The sequence below is a fragment of the Rhinolophus hipposideros genome (assembly GCF_964194185.1).
Source record: "Rhinolophus hipposideros genome assembly, chromosome: 1".
In the NCBI taxonomy this organism is placed as follows: domain Eukaryota; kingdom Metazoa; phylum Chordata; class Mammalia; order Chiroptera; family Rhinolophidae; genus Rhinolophus; species Rhinolophus hipposideros.
In genome coordinates, this window is record NC_138047.1 from 63656542 (window position 1) to 63681909 (window position 25368).

At 34.1% G+C, this 25368-nt stretch overlaps 1 protein-coding gene across 6 annotated transcripts in view; it reads left to right on the forward strand.

Annotated features, from left to right (window-relative positions):
* The window catches only part of PTPN13 (protein tyrosine phosphatase non-receptor type 13), a 173107-nt gene that overhangs the window by 35215 nt on the left and 112524 nt on the right, over positions 1-25368 (forward strand). For all 6 annotated transcript variants that reach the window (XM_081050073.1, XM_081050075.1, XM_081050076.1 and 3 more), the window contains exons 2-3: positions 7818-7937; positions 22061-22239. In XM_081050073.1, the coding sequence (XP_080906199.1) occupies positions 7823-7937; positions 22061-22239 (294 nt within the window). In that variant the 5' untranslated portion in view covers positions 7818-7822. The remainder of the gene's footprint in view (positions 1-7817; positions 7938-22060; positions 22240-25368) is intronic.

Here is a 25368-nt window from a genome sequence, read left to right on the forward strand (position 1 = left end):
GTTGTTTACTGGCTAAAAACTCCTCCCTCACAGGCAGTGCCCTGTGAGCTGGTGCGTTGTGATGCAAGAGCCGTGAATTGTTGGTGAAAAGTTCAGGTCTTTTTTGTCTGACTTTTTCATGCAGCCTTTTCGGCACATCCAAATAGTAAACTTGGTTAACTGCTTGTCCAGTTGGTACTAATTCATAATGAATAATCCCTGTGATATCAAAAAAGATTAGCAACATTGTTGCAACACGTTCCTGAACTTAATTGTCAGACCTCATATGTATGCACTGTGAAACCATTATCACAATCATGATAACGAACATATCCATTATTCCCGTTTTCTCATGCCCCTTTGTCATCACTCTGATATGCCTCTCTATAGGGCACTGCCATCCTCAGGCAACTGACCTGCTTTCTGTAACAACACATCAGTTTGCATTTTCTAAAATTTGGCACAAGTGCAATCATAAAGCATGTACTCTTATCTAGCTTCCTTTACTCAGCATAATTATTTTGAGACCCATATTTTTGCATGTATCAGTGATTGTTTATTCCTTTTTATTGCTTAGTATTCCGTTGTAGGAATATACTAAAATCTGTTTATCCATTCTCTTGTTTATAGACTTCGCTTGTTTCTAGTGTTTGTTACAAATAAAGCTGCTATGAAATTTGTGTGTGATGTTTTGTATGGCTATGTGCTTTATTTTCTATTGGGAAAATACCTTGGAATGGCTAGATCACATTATAGGCTTATATTTAACTTTTTAAGAAACTCTTTTAACAGCTTCCCAAAGAGTACCATTTCACATGATCACTAGTACTGCATGAGAATTCTGGTTCCCCCACATCCTTGTCAACACTTAGCATGGTCAGTCTTTTTTCATTGTAGCCATTCTGATTGCTATGTAGCAGTGTCTCATTATTTTCATTTTCATTTCTGTAATGACTAATGATGTTGAGCATCTTTTCATGTGCTCAGTTTACCCTTTGTATGTTTTCTTTGATGAAGTGTCTATTCAAATATTTTGTCCTTTAAAAAAATGTTTATTTTCCTATTATTTAGTTTTGGGAGTTATGTATTCTGGATACAAGTCCTTTATCAGTTATGTTATCTGAAAATATTTTCCTTTAATTTGTGGCTTGTCTTTTCATTCTGTTGACAGTTCTTTTCAAAGAGTAGAGATTTTAATTTTTTTTTTTTAGAGATTTTAATTTCGATGAAGCCCAGTTTACCTTATTTTTCTTGTAAGTTGATCACTTTTGGTGTCATATCTAAGAAAACTGTCTTTCCAGGATGACAATGATTATCTCCTAACTTAAAAGCAAACAAAAAACAAACAAACAAATAAAAGGCCTCCAAGGTGTTCTCATACACAGAAAGGCTTAATTGAAAATTATTTTTAAATATTTTTATTTAATGAAAAATTCTAAACCTAGTTCTTAAGCTGTTAACAGTACATTTCATTGTTATATTTTTCCTTGTAAATGTAGAAAATTTAAGTCACTTTCTAGGGGCCTTTTGATTGAGTATAATCCCATTTTCAAAGTTTGTTAATTAAACTCCCTTAAATATTGTAAAACTGCATTTATATCATTTAAAGCCTATTTTTAAAGTATTTAGTAGTCTGACAAAAATCTTTCCAAGCACTTAAATAAATCTTCTAATGAATGAAAATGGATAAGTATGTTACGGCTTAAGTGTCTTATATACTCCAGTGACATTTCACACATTGTAAAATATCTCAACCCATTTTCTTAATTAACTTATTTAAATTGGAATCACAAGGCTGAGCTGTTACTCTAACTGACCTTATTCTCTTAAACATTGTAAACAGCTAAAATACCAAATACATGTAGATTCTTTAATTAAAATCTTTATATGGGTTTGCTTCTCTTAAACTTTTATAAACTTCATTGTGAATCTTCCTGGATAAAAAGTGCTTACAATTTTGCGGGTTGCCTTCTAACTCACTGTGGTTTCTTACTGAGAAAAGAAATCCTTAGACAGGATGCTGAGTGTGGATCTTTGCCCCAAACTAGTGGCCACAGAAGAGTTCCATTTTATAGTCCCTTTGTTCTTGAAACAGGGTACTCTTATGGCCCAATTTCCTTAGAATCAGTTTAAACATTTCTAATTCATTAGTCCACTTCTGGACAGGTTGTTATATCATTTGATTGGATTCAGTTAATCTGTTTACTGTTTCATTCTGTACAAATCACTTGTGTGCTTCCTATCTGTGAGTGCCACAAATCCTTCAGGATTAAAATGACATCTGTTAGAATCCCTTTGTGGTTTTGTCTAACTGTGGGCACAGTTTTAAGGTCATGACAATAATACCTGTGTCAACCGAAGACATAATAATGGCTCTGGTTTTGTAATATAATTGTTTTTTTCTTATTTGGAAGTCTTTCCAAAAATTGTCTAGTTACTATGTAGCCCACAACTTTCAAGGAAACAAAAGTGAATAATATGATTATGTTTATTGTAAAGAAGGATCATTTTGATGGTAAGGTCATGCCAGTCATGTATCTGCACCGCAAGTTATCTAGTAGTGTGTCTAAAGGAAACAAAGTAATCAACTTAAGAATTTTTTTCCCTCATCTGTTCATCTGTTGTTTGACATCAAGCTTTTTCTTCTCTACTTCCTTTCTTTTTCTTACATCCTTCTTTCACTTCCCCATTTCTTCAATCCCTTTTTTTTTTCTGAGCTAATGATCAGGAGAGCTATGGATAGTAAAGGTGAATAAAAATAACAGAGATGATAATAGTAGGCATTTGCCAAAGATAGTGATGGCAGACAACTTATAAACTATAGTTTTGTTGTTGTTTGTCTGATTTTTAGAAAGTTGCTTTAACATTACATTACGTCGAGATTAGGTGATTACAGAGGTGAGGCAATTTTTTTAAATCTTAAACGTCAATTTTAGCAAAGCTACAAATTAAAAATAAATCTATTCTGTTACCTAGATGGCATTGCTTTACAAAAACAAATGTTTCATCTGTGTTTCAGAGTTCTAACAAGTTCCAACCAGAGATGCATAGAGATACTTCATTGAATAGACCAAAAAAAAAAAAAAATTTTTTTAGTAAAAATTCAGAATTAATGAAATGTAATTCAGACCTGCTTGAATTAAGCCACAGAGGTGTAATTTGTAAACTTTGTAAATAGAAAAATCAAGCCATGAAAAAACTGTTGTATTGAAAGCTAATTTTAGTTTTTCATAGGAAAAATTGTATTTTAAAAACCAATTTCTTTAAAAATAAGTAAAAACCAGTATCTTAAGATTTAAAACTTTGTGTGTATAATACAAATATCATTTGCTTTACAACGTAACACATAAGGTATAATCAAAAGCAGCTTATTTTGCTTGCTCTCTCTCTTTCTCTCTTTCTCTTTCACGAAGGGGAAGTGTTCCCCTTGCCTGTTACCCGTTCAAGGTTTGTGTGCCCAAAGCTTCAAAGTCCAATATTCAGAGCATCAGAGTTTGAAATAAAGGCTTATTGATCGAGAAGGCTTGAAAAGATGGGGGGTCCTTACCGCTTCCACAAATCCATCTTTAAGGCGCCCCAAATTCAGGCATCTTTTATGTCAAGGGAAGGGAGGAGGATGGGGTGAGAGGTGGGTGAGAACTGTAGACAGCTAGACGCTGACAGGGATCCAAGGAAGAGCACGAAATCTCTAAATCTCTTTGTTCCCAGTCGGTCCCCTGACCCCTGGTGATCTCAGCCTGAGGCTCCTATAAATCTTTGATAAGAGATTTTGTACATCTTTCCCCACTTCTTCTGGAGAGTCGTGTTCTGACAGGGGCCTTTTTTTTTTTTTTTTTTTTTTTTTTTGCAAATACACAAGCCTTAAGCAGAATTCCTCCTGTTAATTAGCATATCTGTAGCAGGATCTATTAGCTTGAAGGCGATGGGAGAAATGCTGGTTGGAATTAGATAAGAGTCAGAGAGAGGAGCATTTCAATGTTACACTTCTAGGTAACGACTCAGGTCCATAATTCTCTCCTTATCCTTTGGTGATAATAACAACAATAGTCACTTAACTGGAAAACGCAATGTAAATTCCATTATTAAAAGTGCCTAGTCAGTATATTAATCAACAATTCAATCACCATTGAAAGCTAAAACTTTCTCCTCCCCTAGCTAGGATTAGTTATAGGTTGCCGGGTTGACTTTTTGTTCCTCATCTCCTCGTCCACTTGTAAGTTGGCTATATCTGACCCCATCAGGTTTTAAACTGCAGGAAGAAAGGTAAAGAGGCAAACAATTTTTGCCTAATTCCTGATGTAAAATTGCTTCACTCTTTTTGAACTTGATATGTGCATAAGAGTGACCCTTTCTCTTGTGTGTACTTTTGTGGGTTCTTCAGAGTCCACTGGAACCCAAAGCACCTGTGACACTTTAAAAAAATTTTCTTCTTATAGCCAATACCTAATTCTTCTTCCTCCTCTTCTCCCCCAACCCTTCCGCCCATTCTCCTTCTGGTGGTACTCTGGGAACCTCTAAGTGGTATTCCCAGTAGGACTTGTTATTTTTTAACAGCTTTATTGAAATATAATTCACATATCATAAAATTCACCCTTTAAAAATATGCCTTCAGTGGTTTTTAGTATAAGCACAGAGTTGTACAACCATTACCACAATATAAATTGGGTGAAGCTTTCTATCTTTTGGATAGGGTTTCATTAGCTCCAGGCTGACCCTCTGTGTCGCCCTGCTTCTGGTCAACTTCTGCATCCCTACCACCCTCCTTACTGGAAGAGTAACTAGCTCCCAGTACAGCATGCTGTCTCCCGCCGCCGACTCTCTGGGTGCCCTCTCCTCCCCACTGCCCACTGCTCAGTGATAGCCAAAGCCTTAGATCCCTAAAGTATCAGGCAACAGTCTGTCCCCCCTAACTCCAGAGAACACACACCGAGCACTCCAGGGGGTCTCACTGAAGCCTCTTTCTCTGGCTTGAGGTAAAACAATGACACTTGCCATACCCCTCCTGTTTTGGGGAAGCAAGAAAATCAGCACAATTCTCTTTAACAAAATTCTCCTTATGTAATTTTCTCTCTACTCTATACCGTGTGTGTTGGCTTTGCAGCTAAACTGGTTCTCAGACATATTACTTCGGAAATTTGTAACAGGATAGTGTTTCTCACAAGTCATGTTCGTATCTCATTGCTAATAGTATCTTGGTGCCTCTACTGAAGCTTCCAATTTACCATATTTTTCCGTGTACAATGAAATGTGCTCCTGTGTATAATGCATACCCACGTTTTGGGCCCAAACTGTCAGGGGAAGAAACTCTTCCGTTTTAATTTTTTAATTCAAATGTTTATTTGTTTACATTAGGTACTTGTTTTTTTGTATTATAAAGGAATTTTAGCGTTTTTTTAACATATTATGGTACAAGAAATTTTATGTAACAAATAATTACAAAACACAAGAAAAGATACAAAGTACAAGAAATTTTATGTACCAGTAACAAATTTAGGATATTTACGCATCATAGAAGGTCAAGAACTCTTCGTCATTGCAAGTCTGTTGTAAGTTCGACAAAATCGATTATCCTATTCCAGGGTATTATTTTGTATATGGATATCGTTATTGATTTCATTACATTACATTACATAACAATAATAATTCATAACATTACATTAACTCATAAGCATAAATAAAAGAATTAAAAACATTTGTATAGATTCAGGATTACTATTACTCATGTATAAGGTGAATCCTTATTTTTCCCTTACAAATTTGGGCAAAAAGTGAGCATTATACGCAACAAAATACGGTAATATAGTGTATTTGGAAGATAACTCAGATATCACTTAGAAAGGAATGAAGCTTCTATTTTTTCCCTTGAATAAATTTAATTTTTTTCTTTTTTATCACATAGTAAAGTACATGGAAAACCTAGAGAGTTGTAGTGGGGGGGAGGGATCTTATACAAACCAAATAAACTCGTCGTTTTTTTAAAGTAATACCTTATATCTTCCCTTTTAACTACTACCTTGTGCATTTAAGTAGACACCCCTCAAGGCAGACTCTAAGCATAAAATGCTATAGTAAACATTTGAAAAGGAAAGTAACAGGACAAGGCTGACCTAATTTGAAGCTGGAGTTGCTTTTTTCAATCTGAGTTAAATTACCATAAATGTTAATTAAAAGAAAGTATTGACTTTTCTTGTTAGTTGACAAACAGGTATTTTTGTAGGTTAATTTTGAAATTTAATGAAAGGTATAACTACAGAAAGTATTTAACATTTCCACTTCCTCTAGCTTCTTTTCCAAATCCACCTGCTTCTACCTACCATTAGGTGTACATTACACATTATGCTTAAATTGGTTTGGTCTGCATAGACATCTTAGCAATCACTGTAAAGAGAAATTTTCTTTTCAAGACATCAATTCAGAAAAATCAATACAGTAGGTTTTGACTAGCTGCATTTCTCCCTTCCAAAATGAAAATAAGCTTATTGAGCCCCATAGAAAACCTTAAACGTTATCAGTATATCATCTACTTAATTGAATGGCATTATAAAAATCAACCCTAAAAAATGTAACCACAAAAGCACCTTTTTACATTTTTATTAATTCAATTTCTGTATCGTCTTAGGTTACAAAGCATGTTTATAGGCATAACCTCTCCTTGTCATGTTAATAGTGGCGTTATTATTACTATTATTATTCCTGTGTCACAAATGGGAAACTGAGGTTTAGAAGTGAAATGACTTTCCCAGGGGAAAATGGTAAATTGGCAGTGGAGTGGAGGAAGAAACTTTACTCGTCAAGGTTCTTTCGGCTGGCCTAATAGTTAAATCTACTTGAGACAGATGAACAAAAGAAAATAATCAAATTTGATTACATACATACATATGAGAACCCCACATATACGAGAGGTTCAGAGACAGAAAGGGAAACTGAGGTATATATGGCATTCTGAGATAAGGCTCCTTGAGGTTTCGGGGGAGGGAAAGGTCATTTGAAGGACAGTAAGAAGAGCAGATGTTCAGTAATTTGATGTTTGTCCTGCTCTCTAGATAGGTCAAAAAAAGTTGTCTTGTAATAACTCTTGTTATGGATAAGGCCCCAAATTTAAATTCTTCAAGGGAAAAGTACAAGTTTCTCATGAGCTCTCAGGGTCTCAGTTGCCATCAGCTCAAAATAATTACCATGCCAAAGTGGCACATCTTGGAGAAGCCTGTTGTGAATCCTTTTAGCAGCAAAGCTGGGTCTAAATAGTTAAGTCCATTCAGTGCACAATTTATAGTTAAAGTATATATATGTATACGTATATAATATATAATATATATATGTATACGTATATAATATATAATATATATGTATAATATACATATATAATATACAAATCAATCCATGAATAGAAGACATGTATTCCATATTATTCCCAACTATACCCCCACTATGGCTATAGGGTCTCCTCTCTAGTCCTCCTCTGTTTATTTGGATGGATAGGATGAAACCTGGAACGATAATCTGAAGGCCTTCAGTATAGTCTGACTGTTTGGACTTCATCATCTGCACTCTGGCCTCCCAGGACCTTGCGGTCTCCGTCTCCTCACATGAAGTAGTCAGCACCACTATTCTGCGGTTCTGTCTCTGTGGTTGTCCTTATTGTGCTAGGGCAAGGGGTGGTTTCAGGGTTTTTCCCTCCAACTCCTTCACCCTCTACGAGTTTTTAAGTATTTAGATTGGAGACCATATTGAGGGTAGACAGGAACCTCCTAGTCCCTTATCGCTGATGTAGAACTTTCACTACTGCAAGTGCAGTGAAGCTGTTGATGTGCAGACCATCTGTTATCTTTGTTTCCTAGGTAATATGCACGTGTCACTAGCTGAGGCGCTGGAGGTTCGGGGTGGACCACTGCAGGAGGAAGAAATATGGGCTGTATTAAATCAAAGTGCTGAAAGTCTCCAAGAATTATTCAGGAAAGGTAAGCCTTTTTTTAATTTGAGTATTGAGTAGCTGAAAACAGATAAAGGAGCAGAGTATAGAGGAATGCTTTTCTTACCTCTCTTAGGGCTAAAATAGCTCAGATTGTGTCTACCTTTATTTGAACATGTATATGCCCTAATACTAGTACTGTGCTAGGGACTGAAAATATAATGATGATGAAAACCGAAAACATTCCCTGTCTGTCGGGAACTCGCAGTCCAGTGTAGAAAATAGACATTAACAAAATATTTACGTAAACAATTGTAAAAACTTCAACCATGACAAGGGCTACAAAGGAGGGGATTCAGTGACTCTGAGAACCCATAATAAGAAGATTTGATGTGGTCATCGGGAAGGAAAAAAAGGAAGGCCTCCCTGCATAAGTCACCCACAAGCTAAGACCTGAACGAGGAGAAGTTAACCAGCTAAGAGGGAGGAAAAAGCCTTCCTGGCAGAGAGAATAATATGTGCATTCTTGTACATCTAAATTGGGATAATGTATACTGAATAACTGGTTTGGTGCCTCTCTGTGGATGTAGTCATTGCCCCAAATGGTTGTGTGGCATTTTGGAGCTGGAAAAGTGAGAGTCACCCTTTGGTGGTCCAAAAACATGTGATATCATGCTGAAAAGCTCCACCTAAAGATGATGTGTGCCATTCATTCCACAGGATCAACACCTATTTAGAACAGTAGGTAAAGAAACCAGACTTCATCTAAGGGAAGAATCAATCTTTATAACTGATTTGAATGACTACATCAGGCACAATAAACATAACAGAAATGGATGAGGTTCTGAGGATAGTAGGAGTTCACTGAGTAACCTCAGTCATACAGAGAAATTGAATTTGGGTCCTTTGGCAGTCTAGAGATTACCAACTATTATGCTTGCCAATTGGAAATTGCTATTCATTTGATTTAGTTTATCTGAAGTCTGTGGTTTTTCGTTTCTTGTATTTGATAGTGCAATGTCCTTTTGCCACAGGTTTTTCTCCTTACTCTTGTAACAAACTGAAATTTTTAAAACTTACAGGTTGCCCTGCTATCCGAAAGTAAAGCATTCCTATGAAACTTTTCGTTAAGCTGAAATGGTGTAAATCGAAGAAGTAATTGCCATTCATTTATGTGGAAAAATTTTTGAGTGTTCCCAGGCCCCCCCCCCCCGCCCAAATAATCTACCAAATCACACCAGATACATTTAGGTACATCTAGTTTTATGCTAAACGTAACACTTTTATAAACTCTCTCAGGCTTTGCTGATAACTTAGGGTACATTTTTGTAACGGATACACAAAATAAATGGAGATAAAGCACTCACAGACACAGTTCCAAGCTATGGCAGCTTGATGCTGAGATGCTGAGTGTGCTTCCAGGAAAGGAGCTTGGCGGTGCCACTTTCTTTGCCTCTGGTGCACTGCCTCTATAATGGCTCCCTGCAAAACAAACACTACATACTATTTTCGCTTTTTGCCTTTTTTTGTAAAAGCGAAAATCCTCTTTGGATTTTAGTTAGCAGAAAACAAATATTAATGTAGATATTTTTAAAAAGCCACGTGGAGTAAAGCAGACTTTCGAAAAGCAGGGGATACCTATATTTGCTTGTTTTGTGGATGAATGGTGTTGATCTTGGTTCTCTACCCTTATGAATAAGGCAGGATTGTTAGTGGGGAAAAGTAGGTAAAATACAGTGGTCTCCAAGAAGTTTGGTTTTCTAAAATGTGTTTTCCTCTCGGTTTTATCTTCCTGTGTCTGTTATACAAACCTTTGTTTTAGTTCTTATGGATGGCTTTTCCTCCTTTCTTTTTCAACTTGTATGTTGCTCCTGTGTCTTTTTTAGTTTTTAAGTGAAAGTTGATATTCCTATGAGTAAAAGGCTGGAAATAAGCATTTCTACCAGAGAGTTATTGAACTCAAGTCAAGAAAATTAATCTATTTCTTCATCTTTTTGAGCCTCCTAGTAATCTAAGTCTTTCAGCCTTTTTTAAGTAAATTGTTGTAGTTATTCATAGAATAATGCTACCTAAGCATGACTTTGTTGAAAGACATCATATTCAAATGAGTTTCTCCTCAGAAGAGGAAAAATTTAAAACTGTTTTAAATACATAATTCCAAACATTTAGATGATTGTGGTGATATTGATTGGTTTTCTTTGTTATAAGTTTCTTAGTTTTATTGTCTTGTGGTTATTAAAATGTATAGTCTGTGTGACTACTTTTTAGAGTTTTTTTGAGATTTACTTGTGGCCTTGTACATGGTCTGTTTTTGTAGATAATCTGTGGGCATTTGGAAAGAATGTATGTTCTGTTTCTAAGGTATAACTTAAGCATTCTGCCTAGTCTGTTTTCAACATTGCCATCTCTGCTTCTTTTTCCTTGCCATTTACCTAGAATATCTTTCCTCCTTCATTTTCAAATTATGTGTTGTAACTTAGGTGTTTCTTACAAATAGTAGATAGCTGGATTTTACTTTTTTGGCCAGCTGAGGAGATACTATTTATTAATTTGAAAATTAAATGTGGCCATTGAAATAAAAATTCTGGAGGAATTTCATTAGGGATCCTCCCTTCTTAATTATATGTTTCTCAGTCCATCTTATTAACTGATTAGAAAGCATAGCTTATGTCAGAGAAAAACACACATTTAACATTTTAGCTTTTTATATCATGGATGAACTCATGCATGGGCTCAGCGGTCCTAGATAATAAAAAACAATTCCATTGTCATGTACATTCTAGATAATCTTTAGAAGTGAAATTATTGCTCCTTTGGAGAAAGTAGCTTATAATTACAATAGTTGCCCAAAAGAGTGATTTTTTTTTAATTTTTTTTTTTTTAAGTTATAGAACTGTTGCTCTTTGCAGAAAAATAGATCTTTTGAATGTTTGGGATTTTAAGATACTAGAGTGGTTGTTTTGAAAATTTCCTCTTCAGAACTAGTGAGAGAAAAGACCCAATCTTCTGTGTTTAGGCAAGGATATAAATCTCATATAAATCCCTTTATGTGTAGTCATTTCTGGTTCCCTGTTTAATAAATAAAATAATAATGAAATTAGTAAATTAAACACAAAGAAAATAGAATACAGAATTTCGATAAAGAGAACTGCTAAAGAAACAAACAAAATTCATTGTCTAAATAAAAAATTTCAAAGAGTTACCAGCAAGTGTCCTGGGAAAATTCAGAAGGCCATGTCACATGTCTTACTGTTTTTGGAAAACAAATTTGGATATAGTTGCAGCGAGCAGGGCATATGGAATCCTTTGGCTATATTTCATTATAAAGGTTTGCTTGTTATATGCATGAGTGAAAACCACAAATTACTACAGATAGCTGGGGCAAATGTCAGATAAACTTCTCTGCTTTTCACTCATTAAAAAGTATTTAAAACTTCGAATTTGTAGGCACCTGTTTAAAAAGCAGTCTTACTAAAGAATACATGATGTATTACTTTATTAGCAGAATTAAGTGAAATACCAGCAGAATTAAGTTCTTCCTGTTTTTGTTTTACAGAATTGCTTTCATTGAATAAATACTTTCAGGGAGATATCCTTGCGATGGGAAGGGGAAAAAAACATGTAAAAAATATGTAAAGTAAAAACAACACATACATATATATTTTTATTTATGGAATTAAACAGTTTGAGCTGGAATTATCTTATTCCATTTCACCTACTTAATCATTTTTACAGATAAGGAAACAAGGTCCAGTTTAAATGACTTATAAGAATTAATATTGGCAGAACAGAAATAACATAACTATTTTAAAGTAAGTATTTATCAGCAATACCTATTTAGAGCTGTAAAATCACTATGTATACATGACAATAAAATTTTAAAATTGATAGCTCTCCTATGAACATAGCAACTTGATGTTTAGAAAAATATCAGATGGTAAAAGTTACATCACTTCGTGTTCTACAGATGTTAAACAAATAATAAGGAAAAATTATCAATAAATTTGTTGGAAAACTTTAACTTACATGAAATGGACTCCTGAAAAGACACAAACTACTAAAAGCTCACTCAAGAAAAAGCAGACAACCTGAATTGTCCTACGTACGTTAAGATGATTGAATATATCGTTTAAAATGTCCCATGAAGAAAATTCCAGGCCCATATTGCTTCACTATGGAATTTTTTAAATTTAAAGAAGAAATAACAGCAATTCTCTATTAAATGCTTGAAGAAGATTAAAAAGGAGGAAATACTTCCTAATTAATTATGTGAGGCCAACATTACTATAATACCAAAACCAAACAAAGACATTGGAGAGCTATAGACCAATATACCTTATGAACATTGATGAACAATTCTTAACAAATTTTTAACAAATTGAATCCAACAATATATAAAGTAATAATATATAGGTCCTAGGAGTACAAGATTAGTTTAACATTCACGAATCAATCAGTATAATTCACATTTTTATAAACTAAATAGAAGCAGAACTGTATAATCATCTCAGTAGATGAAAAAACAGTTGATAAAATCCAACATCCTTTCCTGACTTAAAAAAAGAAAACCTGCCAATAAAAAGGAACTATAATCAACCTGATAAAGGGCACATACAAAAAACTTACAGCTAACTCATACTTAATAGTGAAACATTGACTCATTCCCCCTAAAATCAGAATAAGGATATCTGCTCTCATTACTTATATTCAAGATAGTACTAAAGTTCTAATTAGTGTAGTAAGGCAAGAAAAAGAAATTAAGGAATCCAGTTTAGAAAGAAAGCGGTGAAACTGTATTTATTGGAAAATGACATGAATGTCTATATAGAAAATTTGGTGGAATCTGTAAAAAAGCCTGTAGAACTGAATGGTGATGTAACAATTGGATATCTACATACAAAAAAAAGAAAATCAACTTTGACTCTTACCTCATACCACGTATGAAAACTGAATCAAAATAGGTCATAGATCTTAAAATTATAAACGTTCTAGAAGAAAGCATAGGAGACCATAATTGTGACCCTAGGTTAGGGAAAGAGTTCTTAGATATGATACCAAATGCTTGATTTATAAAAGAAAAAAAATTATAAACTGAACTTTATCAGAATTAAACTCTTCTAAACACGTTGTGAAGAGAATGAAAAGTGGAGTCAAAGGGTGGGAGAAAATACTTAGAAACTCGTATAACAATGAAGGACTTGTATCCTGAATATATAAAGAACTCTCAAAACTCAGTAGTGAGAAACAGACGATACCCCAAAATTGGGGAAAAGATTTGAACACATACTTCACCAAAGAAGATACACAGTTTCAGATTACAAATACTAACAAAGTTATTAGTCATCGGGGAAATACAAAATCCTCACATCATTAATCATCAAGAAGATGCAAATGAAAACCACAGATATACTAGTATACATCAATTAGAATGCATAAAATTTAAAAGACTGACCGTACCAAGAGTTAACAAGGACTTGGGGCAAGTGGAACTGTTATATTCGTACATTGCTAGTGAGAATGTAAAACGGTACAATTTTACATTTTGGAAAATGTTTAACAGTTTCTTAAAAAGTTAAATATATACCTACCATCTGCACTCCTAGGTAACTACCCAAAAGAAATGGAAATATGTGTCCATACACAGGCTTGTGCATGAATCTTCATAGCAGCTTTATTTGCAGCTGTAAACAAACCAAATGTTTATTAACGCATTGAATGTGTAAACAAACTGTGGTACATCCATATAATGAAACACTACACAGCAATAATAAGGACTGAACTATTGACAAATGCAGCACCATGAATTAATTTCAAAATAATGAATTGTGCAGTGAAGGAAATAAGATAGAAATAATACCTATTGGATGATTCTAATCTAAAATTCTAAAAAATGCAAACTAGACTGTATTGATGAAGCAGATCAGTGATTGCTTGGGGATGAGAGGTAAACGAGAGCTAGGAAGCAGGATTACAAAAGTGTATGAGGAAATGTGTGGGTGATGGATATGTTTATTGCCTTGATTGTGGTAATACGTAGTTACACGATGTCAGAACTTCAGACTGTACTCTTTCAGTGTGTGCAGTGGTTGTATATCAGTTTTGCCTTAGTAAAGCTACTTTTAAAAATAGATCACATATTTTTCAAAAATTGTTTAGTTTTTAAATTTAGAGCTTGACCTTTTCCCTTATTAATTTAAAACTGTTTTTAAAAGAAAATGTTTTCCAATCAAATGCTTAACCTGACTTTCTTGAGCAAGAGATTCAGTTTCCTATTTTTAATCAAATAACCGTAGATTCTCCACCTTTAAAAAAATATCAGCTAATTCTAATAGTAGAATCATCTTAGTATGTTTAAATTAGTATATTGAATTTAGTATATTAAAATGACTTGATATAGATGAAGAAAATAAGAAAAATTCAAGACACTGAAGATTTTTTAAATAGTGTTATAGGCTAAATTGTGTCTTTTAACATTCCTATGTTGAAATCCTAACTCCCAGTACCTCAGAACATGACTATTTGGAGAAAAGGTCTTTAAAGAAGTAGTTAAGTTAAAATTAGGTTATTAGGGTAGGCCCTAATCCATTGTGACCTGTGTCCTTAAAGGATAAAAAGAGGAAATTAGGACAGATACAGAGAGGGAAGTCCATGTGAAGACACAGGGAGAAAGAAAACGGCCACTTACAAGCCAAGAAGAGGGGCCTTGGAAAAAACCAACCCTTCCTCGCTCCTTGATCTTGGATTTCTAGATTGCAAAATTGTGCGAAAATAAATTTGTGTTGTTGAAACCACCCAGTCTATGGTATTTGTAATGGCAGCCCTAACAAATTAATACAGGCAGAATGGGGGGAAAAATGAAATAAAACTTCTAGAAACGCAGTATATAGTGACGAAGTTTACAACCTCAATGGACATCTTAACAGATTACACAGATTCTCTTTTCTTTTTAAAGAGAAAATTAGTAAATTGGACAATAGCGCTGAGGAGATCACCTGGATATTAAAAATGTAAGGGAGTTCAGGTTCATGGAGAATTGAATGAGAAGTCCAACATATCTCTAATGTGAGTTCCAGAAGGAAAACTAGAGAGAATGGGGACAGAACAGTGAATGAAAATATAATGGTAGGTAATGTTTTACAATTGCTGAAGTACATAGATTCTCAGATTCTAGAAACTGAAGTTACAAAGTAAATAAAAGTATATCCACACTTAGATTTGTGGGATTAGAAGTACAGAAAAAAATAAAGAGAAGATTTTTAAAGCAATCAAAAAACGATGGATTATTTACCAAGGAAACCAGAGCTAATAGCAGACTTCTTAACAGCAACAGTAGAATCAGAACTTGATAAAATTTCATCTTAAAACCACTACAAGAATGCTTCATAATCATTTTTAAAAGAAAAAGAAAAATCATCAAAGAATATTGCTCAACCTAGAACCATACTGTCTGTCTAGTATAAATATGGGTATCAGATATATAGTTTAAAATTATCTAGTAGCCACATTAAAAAGATTTAAAAAAAACTGATGAAATTAATTTTAACATTTAATTAATGTGTTAAAAATGTTTCAATGTGTAATCAATATAAAAAAGTATTAGTAACGTGTGCACCCTTTTGTACTAAGTCAAAATCTATTTTACAGTAACAGTGCATCTTGATCCAGACTCTAAATTTAATCAAAACATATTTAGATTTCATAAAATATACAGATGAAAAAGTAGATTTATATACTCAAGTTGTTCCAAGCATATTTAAAAGTTTTCCAATAACTGATTAAGTATTCATTTTAAAATTTAAGATAAATTTAAAATTCAATTCCTCAGTTATATTTAGCCATATTTCAAGTTCTCAAAAGCCACATGTGGTTAATGGCTATGCATTGGAATGTGCAGACAGAATTTGATGTCTTGCTCAATTGTCTTGCAAGAGAAAGGTCAAAACAATCACATTTTTTTATGAAAACAGAGTAATCACCCTCAAGGAAACCCTCATTGAAGAAATTACTAAGAGATATATTTCAGGGAGAAGGAAATTTAACCCAGAAGGAGGAAGAAAGCTTCAAGAAGGAAAGATAAGCAAAAGAATTAATCAACATCGTGGTAAATCTAAACAAGCACGTTAGCTGAATAAAACATTAATAATGATGTCAACTTCAAAATTATAAATAAAAGAACATTTAGACTGACGCAAATGATAGGATTTAGAACAGTTTAAGGGTTTGATTTTGTCCATGAGAATGGTAGGGATTTTGACTTTAGAGTTAGCATAGTCAAATATTCTTAAAATGGGTAAGAATAATCACAAAACCAAAAGAGGGAAAATATAGAACTTCCAATCGGGTGGAACCACGGGAAAATAAGTAACTAAATGCGTGAGAAGGAAGACAAAGCACTGAACTTCAAATTTAATTCCTGATTTGTTTCTTTAAGTCTTTATAGGAAATATAGAAAGTTTTTATGGATTAAAAGCTTTTGCGTAAATATTTGTACAGTCGATGCAGCTTTTAAAAGACCAAAACCTAACGAGACTACATTACATTCCTAATTATCTACAATCATAATTTTGTTGATTAACAGGGTACATCAGTTGTCTCTGACACGCTGCATCTTGCCCTGCATTCACAAGGCCAGAATTAACTGGTCCTTCAAGTTAAATGTGTTTGAACTGATAAAATTGCCCTATTTGTTCCCTGGAAACACACTATAAAACATGAAATTAATTTAATATCTAGCATTCTTAAAATGAATAATATGGGCTGTGTAACAAGTAGATGAAGCACTTAGAGTAAACCTCTCCTGTCCCACCAATAATACCCAGTCAATACTCTGTGTTTTAATTTGAAATTATTTTGGCGCTAGATGTTACAAACAGACCATTTTATAAATTTAAAATTATAAACATTTAGAAGGGAAAGTTGCTACAGGTCATGCTACCTAGCTCCATACTTGCTGATACATGTAATTTTACTCACTATATTTATTGTTTTACTTTATGTATTGATAGGGATTTTTAAAAAATATTGAGGTATAATGTGTACAGTAAAGAGCTTTATTCTTAATTGTACAGCCTGATGAAGTTTATGAGTGTATACACCCACATCCCCACCACCATCACAACCACTGGGTTCTCGAACATTTCCAGCACCCACGAAGGCTCCCTCATGCTCCTTTGTAGTCAGTCAATTCTGGGTTACCAACAGCAATCATTATGATGTGTCACATAGATTAAGTTTTGCTTGATTTTAAACATCATACAGATAGGATCATACAAAAAGAGGATCAACTCTTTTGTGTCTGCTTTCTTTTACTCAACATTCTAAGATTGTTTTTCACATATAACTAAGGTTTTTAAAGAAAATGCTTTACAATTAATTCACTCTTTTTTCTCAAATATAGAAACTAAGAGGTGGCTTTATGCCTTGAATAATTTAGTAACAAGTTAAGATTTTTACTTTTTTTAATTTTTATTTTTCAATTACAGTCGACCTTCAGTATTATTTTATGTTAGTTACAGGTGTACAGTATAGTGGTTAGACACTTATATAATTTATGAAGTCATCCCCCAATAAGTCTAGTACCCACCTGGCACCATATATAATTATTACTATATTACTGACTATATTCTCTATGATGTACTCTACATCCCCATGACTATTTTGTAACTACCAATTTGTATTTCTTAATCCCTTCACCTTTTTCACCCTGCCCCTTCTGTCTGGCAACCATCAGTTTGTTCTCTGTAACTGTTTCTATTTGTTCATTTATTTTGTTTTTTTACTATTTCATAGGTGTAGTTAGTTACTCAATAAGTACTCATTAATTGGCTTGATTAGAAAATTTTAACCCAATTTTTCTAACTAGGAATACCACTTAATAAATAGAACACTTAGGGAAGATATATTACCCAAGAATTAGAGAAGAAAAATTAGTACTATTTCAGGATACTTTGTACATTAAATCATCTGTATTTATGACTTCTGGGTAAGAGATGCTTCCACCCCAAAAAAAATTCCTGGAGATTTAAAATAGAGTAGTTCGAAAATTTGATCTAATATTCTGAAACTTACAGTGTTTGTTATGTATTGTATGCTCCTTGTCTTCCATTGGGGGATAAATGCTAAGTAAGTGACTGAGGATTAACTTAAGCAGTGACTTTTATTTGGTGTATTGTGTACATCTGGTATCTTTAGAGAAAAGTTTTATTAAATAGTAATAGCTGTCACTTTTGTATGGCACTTACATACGGTGTGCCAGGAACAGTTCTAAGTGCTTTTTCCATTAATCCTTATAACAATCTTAGGTGTGGTGTAAGAACTATTTTTATAGAAGAGTAAATTGAGGCACAGAGAAGCTAACTTACTTAAGATTGTAGTATAAGTTATAAATGTCAAGCCTAGGAATTTGAATGCAGGGACCCTGGGTTCAGTCTGTACTTCTAACCGTTGTACGATACTGCCTCTCTTAATTAAATGAGACTACATACTAAATTAATGAAGTCAGATATTAAAAGGAATGAAGTGAAGCTGACAGTTTAATATCTTTGCAAATCTCTAAATCAGAGTTTAGAGATTTGTATGATTAGCAAGGTCTGGGACCTGCTACACCAGAACATAAGTTCTTGAGGACCAAAGGCTTATGGGAGTTTATGAAATGCTGTTGAATGATTGGCTATATCAAGAAAATTTACATAATGTAAAATGTCTTTGAAGAGACTATCATTATCAGTTTACATCATATGGATGTCTTAATTCCAACCATCTACACAGTTTTATTATCAAAAAGGGGTTGCTATTCTGTTTCATATTAGAAAAAGTAAAGTTCTTAAAAGTAGTAACAAAACTTAGGAGGCATTAATAAAATTTTAATTGGGAATCAATCTGTAGCATGTACTGTAATTTCCAGTGAGCCTTAAATAATTTATCACAAAGATTTACTATCAAGAAAATGTTACAATACAGGGGAAATATGCTCAACCACTTACTTTTTGTACATTGTTATATCAGATAATTGATTTAACAATGTATATATTTTTATGCACATATGAAAGGAATTTTTGAGAGACTTCTGTGTTATATTGTAACTTCAAGTCCTTTGGAGTTTGGAACAGTTGCCTCTGCATAGATTTTTGCAAAGAACGCTAAAACACAAATAAAATGGGAAGACTACCATTTCTCTATATGTGCCTAAATAGTCAAAGGGATTTTTCAGGTCAATATAGGGTCGTTGTTCTAACTCTTTAGATGATTTCCTGATACTTTGGATTAGTGTTCCTTTATCATATTTGTTACCCAGTTCTGATCATTTCCCTCATTTTTATACCATGATTCGAAGGCCAGAAAAAGAAATGAAGGGGACAATTTAAAGGAAATGGCAAGATCTCTCAGGAAAAAAAAGTGTGGAGATAGGTTTTAGTTTAAGGGAAAATTGAAAAGAAGCTCTAAGATGTTTCTTTGCATATCAAATTTCTGTTTATTTCTAACTGCCACTAGCTGTTTGAAATTCTGTTTAAGCAACTTTTTCTGTGGAATGTTGGTCAAGTCTAAAAATAGAATGATTTGACTGCTATAATCAGTTCACATCAGATTTACTCTCATAATAGCATTCTGCAGGATAATCATCACACAACTAAAACATTATAGGACATAAAATTACAAGCTTCTGGAGTTCCATTTTTAAATATTCTTTTGTTAGTATTCTTTGAAGGATTTTGAATATACTTGCTTTAAATTCCTTGTAGTTAGATGATGAGATTGAATTAGACTGATTCTAGCCATGATTCTACATTTCCTCACTTGTATGTTTGCATAGCACTTTACAATTATTTAAAAATATATCTTGTGGTTTGACTGTTTTCTAAAGAATCTAGTACTTAAGTGTCATGTGTGTGTTTGGGGAATTTGACAGCAATGTAGTTTGTTGTCACAGCTGCGTTAGCTTTATTGCAAGACATTTCAAAATCACACTTGAAAACAATTAAAATAATTTGCGTCTTTTCTGTGGGGAGTGTGGTGTGTGTGTGTGTGTGTGTGTGTGTGTGTGTGTGTGTGTGTGTGTGTGTGTGTGTGTGTTTCAACAAGCATATAACCCACCTTAGTAATTCTGCTTTCAACAAGCATGTGACCCACCTTAGTAATTCTGTTTCTTACTGTCCTCTACCATTCCTCTGTCCGAAATTTCTGCTGTTTCATGTACAAATTTAATAATTTCCTGTCCACATGCCCTTGCTTTGGCTGTTTGTTTCTTTTGGAATCTCCCCTTTGAAACCCTGGTCAAATCTTACTCATCTAAAGGGCCACATATAAAAAAAGAAATTAATTCTCTTCTCTGTAGTTGAATCCCTTTTCTGTCTTCTGAATCCGTTTTGTATTCTCTGTTGCTCTGTTGCTCTATACTTTCTATCTTGTATTTATTTTTGTATACAATTTATTTATGTATATATTTTATCTCCCCAATAGTACTATAGACTCTATGAGCAAATGACCTGTAATGTTGGGAAGATTATGTCTGCATATGTATAGTGCTTAGATTGTGGTGTACTGTAGATGTGCAGTAAAAACAAATACAAACAAAAACCTGCTGTATAAAGCAAAAGTTAAAAGATACAATTGTAGTTTTGCTGACTTTGGTTGTGCTGGTAAGTAAGCGAATAAATTTCTTAGTAATTTCAGAGTGATAAGCAATTAGCGATTGCTTTCACCTTCAACAGTCTGTTCCATTGAAACATATTTTGCCATAAGAATTGTGAGCCATGTTTTTAGCAGCCTGATGTGTGGATAGGTCGTATTGTGAAAACCACTGGTCTGTAACTCAGCTTCACTGCAACATCACATAGGCTGACTGATTAAAAGATGCATTTAAACACTTTTTTTCTTAGACACAGTTATATTAGACATGTTTCAGATTCATAAAAATACAGGAGAAAAAAATGCAGGAGAAAGTATAGTTGGTTTTTTAGTCTTCAAAGGAGGAATGAATGTTAACAATTTACTTTTTATTAATAGAAATCAAATTCTGATGATCAGAATCTTGGTCTTAGGTAGAGGTTAAAAAGTCATAAAGGATGGATGAATTGGTTCTAATAAAAGTAGTTTTCAGAAACACATAAATACTGTGTGTTTGATAAACTGTTCCATAGACTTTTGTTAATTTCTTAGGATTTGACTTAGAGAGATATGAGTATAGCCCATTCAGATTGAATAATAATGGCCTTGGCAGTCACAGGCCTATTTTGACTCTTCTATAGCAGTTTCCAGAGTCTATAATCCAATTCACTTAGCATTTACCTTAAAACCTATATTAACTTCTTTTTGAAATGGGGGACAAAACAAAGTTCCCTCTAATAAGTCTGTTTTGTTGAGTGTAATGTATATAGCTTTACTTTTGGAAGGAGAACTGCTGAGATCTTAAGGAATTTTTTTAATACTCTTAATTAAATGTGAGCTCTTCGGCACCCATACAGGCAAACAGAATAAAATCAGAGACCCCAGTGATCTCATTTGACAACATAGAAGCTGCCTGAATTTCTAGTGAAATAATGAGTGCATGCAAACAAGACAAATCCAAGTTCAGACAAATATATCTTTTGACACACACACAAAAATGACTTTCACTGTAGTTGGAAATTTTACTAATTCCAAATCTGATGAATTATCAAAAGGAATTATTTTCTATCAGTTTCAGAGCACTACAGTCTAAATCAGGGAATCTTCACCTGGAGTTCATAAACGGGCTATGAAAAGATACACAATCCCCTTTTGTATACAGAGTTTTATTTTTATAGGCAGTTTTATTGAAAGAAAGATCATAGTTTTCACCAGATTCTCAAAGGAATCCATGCGCCCCCCCAGTAGTTTAAGAACTACTGATCATTATCCGCGCGCGCGCGTGTGTGTGTGTGTGTGTGTGTGTGTGTGTGTGTTTCACTACAGCTTCTAAGATCTACCATCTAGGTTTTGAAAGATGAAGCCAAATGAACACATTGTTATTAATAAAGCTAACAGTCGTAGATGTATGAAACCGTCTTTCGTAGCATGTTGATTTAATGTATGTAATTGCACACTCACCACAGGTATGAATGGGCTTGGATACTCATTTAAGTCTAGTTCCTCAGATTATAATTCTAAGCAGTTCTCTTTCCCTTTTCCTTTTTATTCTGTGTGGTTACAAACCAGTAAGCATCGCTGATCCTGCTGCCCTGGGCTTCATCATTTCTCCGTGGTCTCTGCTGTTACTGCCATCTGGTAGCGTGTCATTTACAGATGAAAATATTTCCAATCAGGATCTTCGAGCATTCACTGCACCAGAGGTTCTTCAAAGTCAGTCACTCACTTCCCTCTCAGATGTTGAAAAGGTAACTGTTCCGTCTTTTTTGCTTGAAAAAAATGCATTGAATTTAAAATGATCGTTCATATTTATTTTATTTAATAATTCAAAGTCCTATAAAAACGTGTGGATCTAAGAAAAGATATGAAAAAATGTGAGCCATTATTAATTGATGCTTACAAATACTTACTAAATGCCTGCTGTGTATAAAGCATTGTGCTCATAAGGAAGATACAAAAATAACTAGAAAATTAATCCTGATCAGCATGTATATGACAATCTTTAGTATATGACAGAAAGAAGTCAATACTATATACAGAGGTATAAAATATTTGGGGAGTCTAGAAGAGGAACATTTAATTTTAGTGTGGAACAATATTACAGAGAAGGTAGCATTTATGTTGAGCTTTGTAAAATGAGTAGAATTTCGCAAAGTAGAAATGAGCATTTCACACAGGGTTATTAGTATGTGGAATGGTAGGTAAGAAATTGTCCACTAGGATGGGGGAATGTTTGGCTAGACCAACTAGGCTAGAGCATTAGCTACCTGGAAACCGGTGGTTAGGGAAAGAAAGGGAAGCTACAGTTCATGCTGGAGAAGATTTTGAATGCCAGAACGTGAGACTATTGTCAGGCAATGGGGATCTGTCATATTTTTAAGAGAATGACACAATGAGATTTGTGATTTCAGACCGTAACTTTGACAAAAGCAGATTACTAGGTGAGATGAAAGATGGTGTAGGAATATAACTGGAGAGCTTAATAATTTGGGGAAAATAACTGAATACAGTATACAGTGAAAGCAAAGCAGACCGAGTTTGACAATTCATTTGAAGGAACAATGAAGAAGGAAAAGTTTATGACAGAAATATTTAGTCTGAGGATGGTGATGTTATTGACATCAGAAGATCTAATTTCATTGTCAAGGCTATGAAAAAAAATTGGAACAAATGTGTATTGTGTATGTAGCAGGCTGTGAGAGCTTATATGTAGAACTTTGGAGAATTCAGTATTGGCAAGGAATATCATTTCCTATATAACATTCCACAGAATTATGAAAATTAACCTAATAATTTCCTAAAAGTAAAGTTGTTAAATCAAAAAGTATGTGGATCTTAAATTTTGCTATACATTGAATAATTGCCATCTAAAGGAATTGTGCTAATTTATCCTTCACTGACAGTAACAATGTTTCCCCCTACAGAAAGGTAGACAGAGAAAGAAGGGGGGTGGGGGGGTGGGTTGAGAGAGAGAGAGAGAGACAGACAGAGAATGAATGAATGAATGAATGAATGAATGAATGTGTGTGTATTGATTAAGCTAGAGGAAGGTACTTTGATTTGAGCCATTGTTATGTATCTGAAAAAAAAACTGACAAGAATTGGTAGAGAATCCAGGTTTAAGTTTACATTTTATATTCCATGAGCTGCTTAAGAATGTTGGGAGGCACAAACAACCATGAAAGGAGATAAATGCTATGAGGTAGAGGTAATGCTTAAGTCATTAGCCCTAAGAAGTTTCCCATGAGGTATTTGAAAAGGACTTAGTGTACCACAGAGTGTATAGATACAGTGTTGGTCATTGTTTTGTATATATCATGAAGATATTCAAAGGTACTGGTAGTGTTTTATTAAGCTGGATAGTTTATACATAGTTATTCATTTTTATTGTTTAAACAGTATGCCTTTATTCTGTACACTGTGTGTTATTCATTTAATAATGAACTTTTAAAAGATAGAGGGTAAATAATTAAAACATTGGAAATAAGTATGTTGTATGTGCAAATTATTTAACCCTTGAGAATTCTGGGTCTTAATTGAGCTTCTTTGGGTATCGACAAACCGATGAAATGGCATACTACGTTTTGTGTGTCTGAGGACTTTTGGGGCAGGTATCTATAACTTTATCCATCTCAAGTGGGTCTGGTGACTTCAGAAAAATTAAGAAGTACTGCAATAGACTAAAGCCATGAATGTTTTAGTTTTAAAAAGTTCTACTGAATTACAGGAGAGTTTTCTCTAATTATGACAAAATTTGCACAGGAGTTTATGAATTCTTTCTATAAGACAACGAAAAGGAAGAAATCTCTTAGTAAGAAATCTCACTTAGTAGAAATCTCAGGTGCACAAGTGCTTTTCTGACTTGCTGAGGGCTCTCCCAGTTTGCCCTGAGGTGTCAAGATACCCAAACAAGTAAACCCTGTGTTTAAGAACAACTGTTATGTCACATGTTTGGGAAAGTGATTGAAGTCTCTATTACTATGGATGGGATGGGTGGATTATTGCCATTACTGTTCTAAAGTTGATTTCTTTTAGAATAATGGGGACTTCTAGCTTACCCTAAAAGTCCAGTGCAATTCTAAATACAAAGAATACAAAAGGCAAGTTTTTTGACCCCATTACTGTTTGCAATGTAAACATAAAGCAAAGGTCAAAGGAATAGACGGGTATACTAATATTCTGATTTTAATGTGGCATGGATATTTTGAAAAAGAGGATGGTAACTGCATCTCATGACTTTCATGAGTTAAGGATATGCCATTAACCAGCACCCAGTAAATGGTTGCTATTGACGGTATATAAAACTTAAAGAAACCCAAAGAACTCAATGCCTACCTAGCCCAGTATTGTAAATAATAAACAAATAATAGTTGAGGGCTTAGTAAGATCTTGACCATGAAATTGTTCCCTTCAATCAATGAAACTTGTTTTATAAACTGTATACATATCATTGCATGGAAAAATTTACCTTCTACTCGCTATGTAAGTAAGCTCTTTCATTTACCTGCCTTATAATTTTTACTTTTCAAGATAACATGCCTCTTAAATAATTAGACAAGTTAATGCAGGTCACACTAAGCTTTTTAATCCTCTGGCTTTTTCCTTTTACTGGGTAATCATCTACTTCCTCGGTGGCTCAGGCGGTTGGAGCTCCGTGCTCCTAACTCCGAAGGCTGCCGGTTCAATTCCCACATGGGCCAGTGGGCTCTCAACCACAGGTCGCCAGTTCAATTCCTTGAGTCCCACAAGGGATGGTGGGCTGCGCCCCCTGCAACTAAGATTGAACACGGCACCTTGAGCTGAGCTGCCGCTGAGCTCCCAGATGGCTCAGTTAGTTGGAGCGCTGGCTCTCAACCACAAGGTTGCCGGTTTGACTC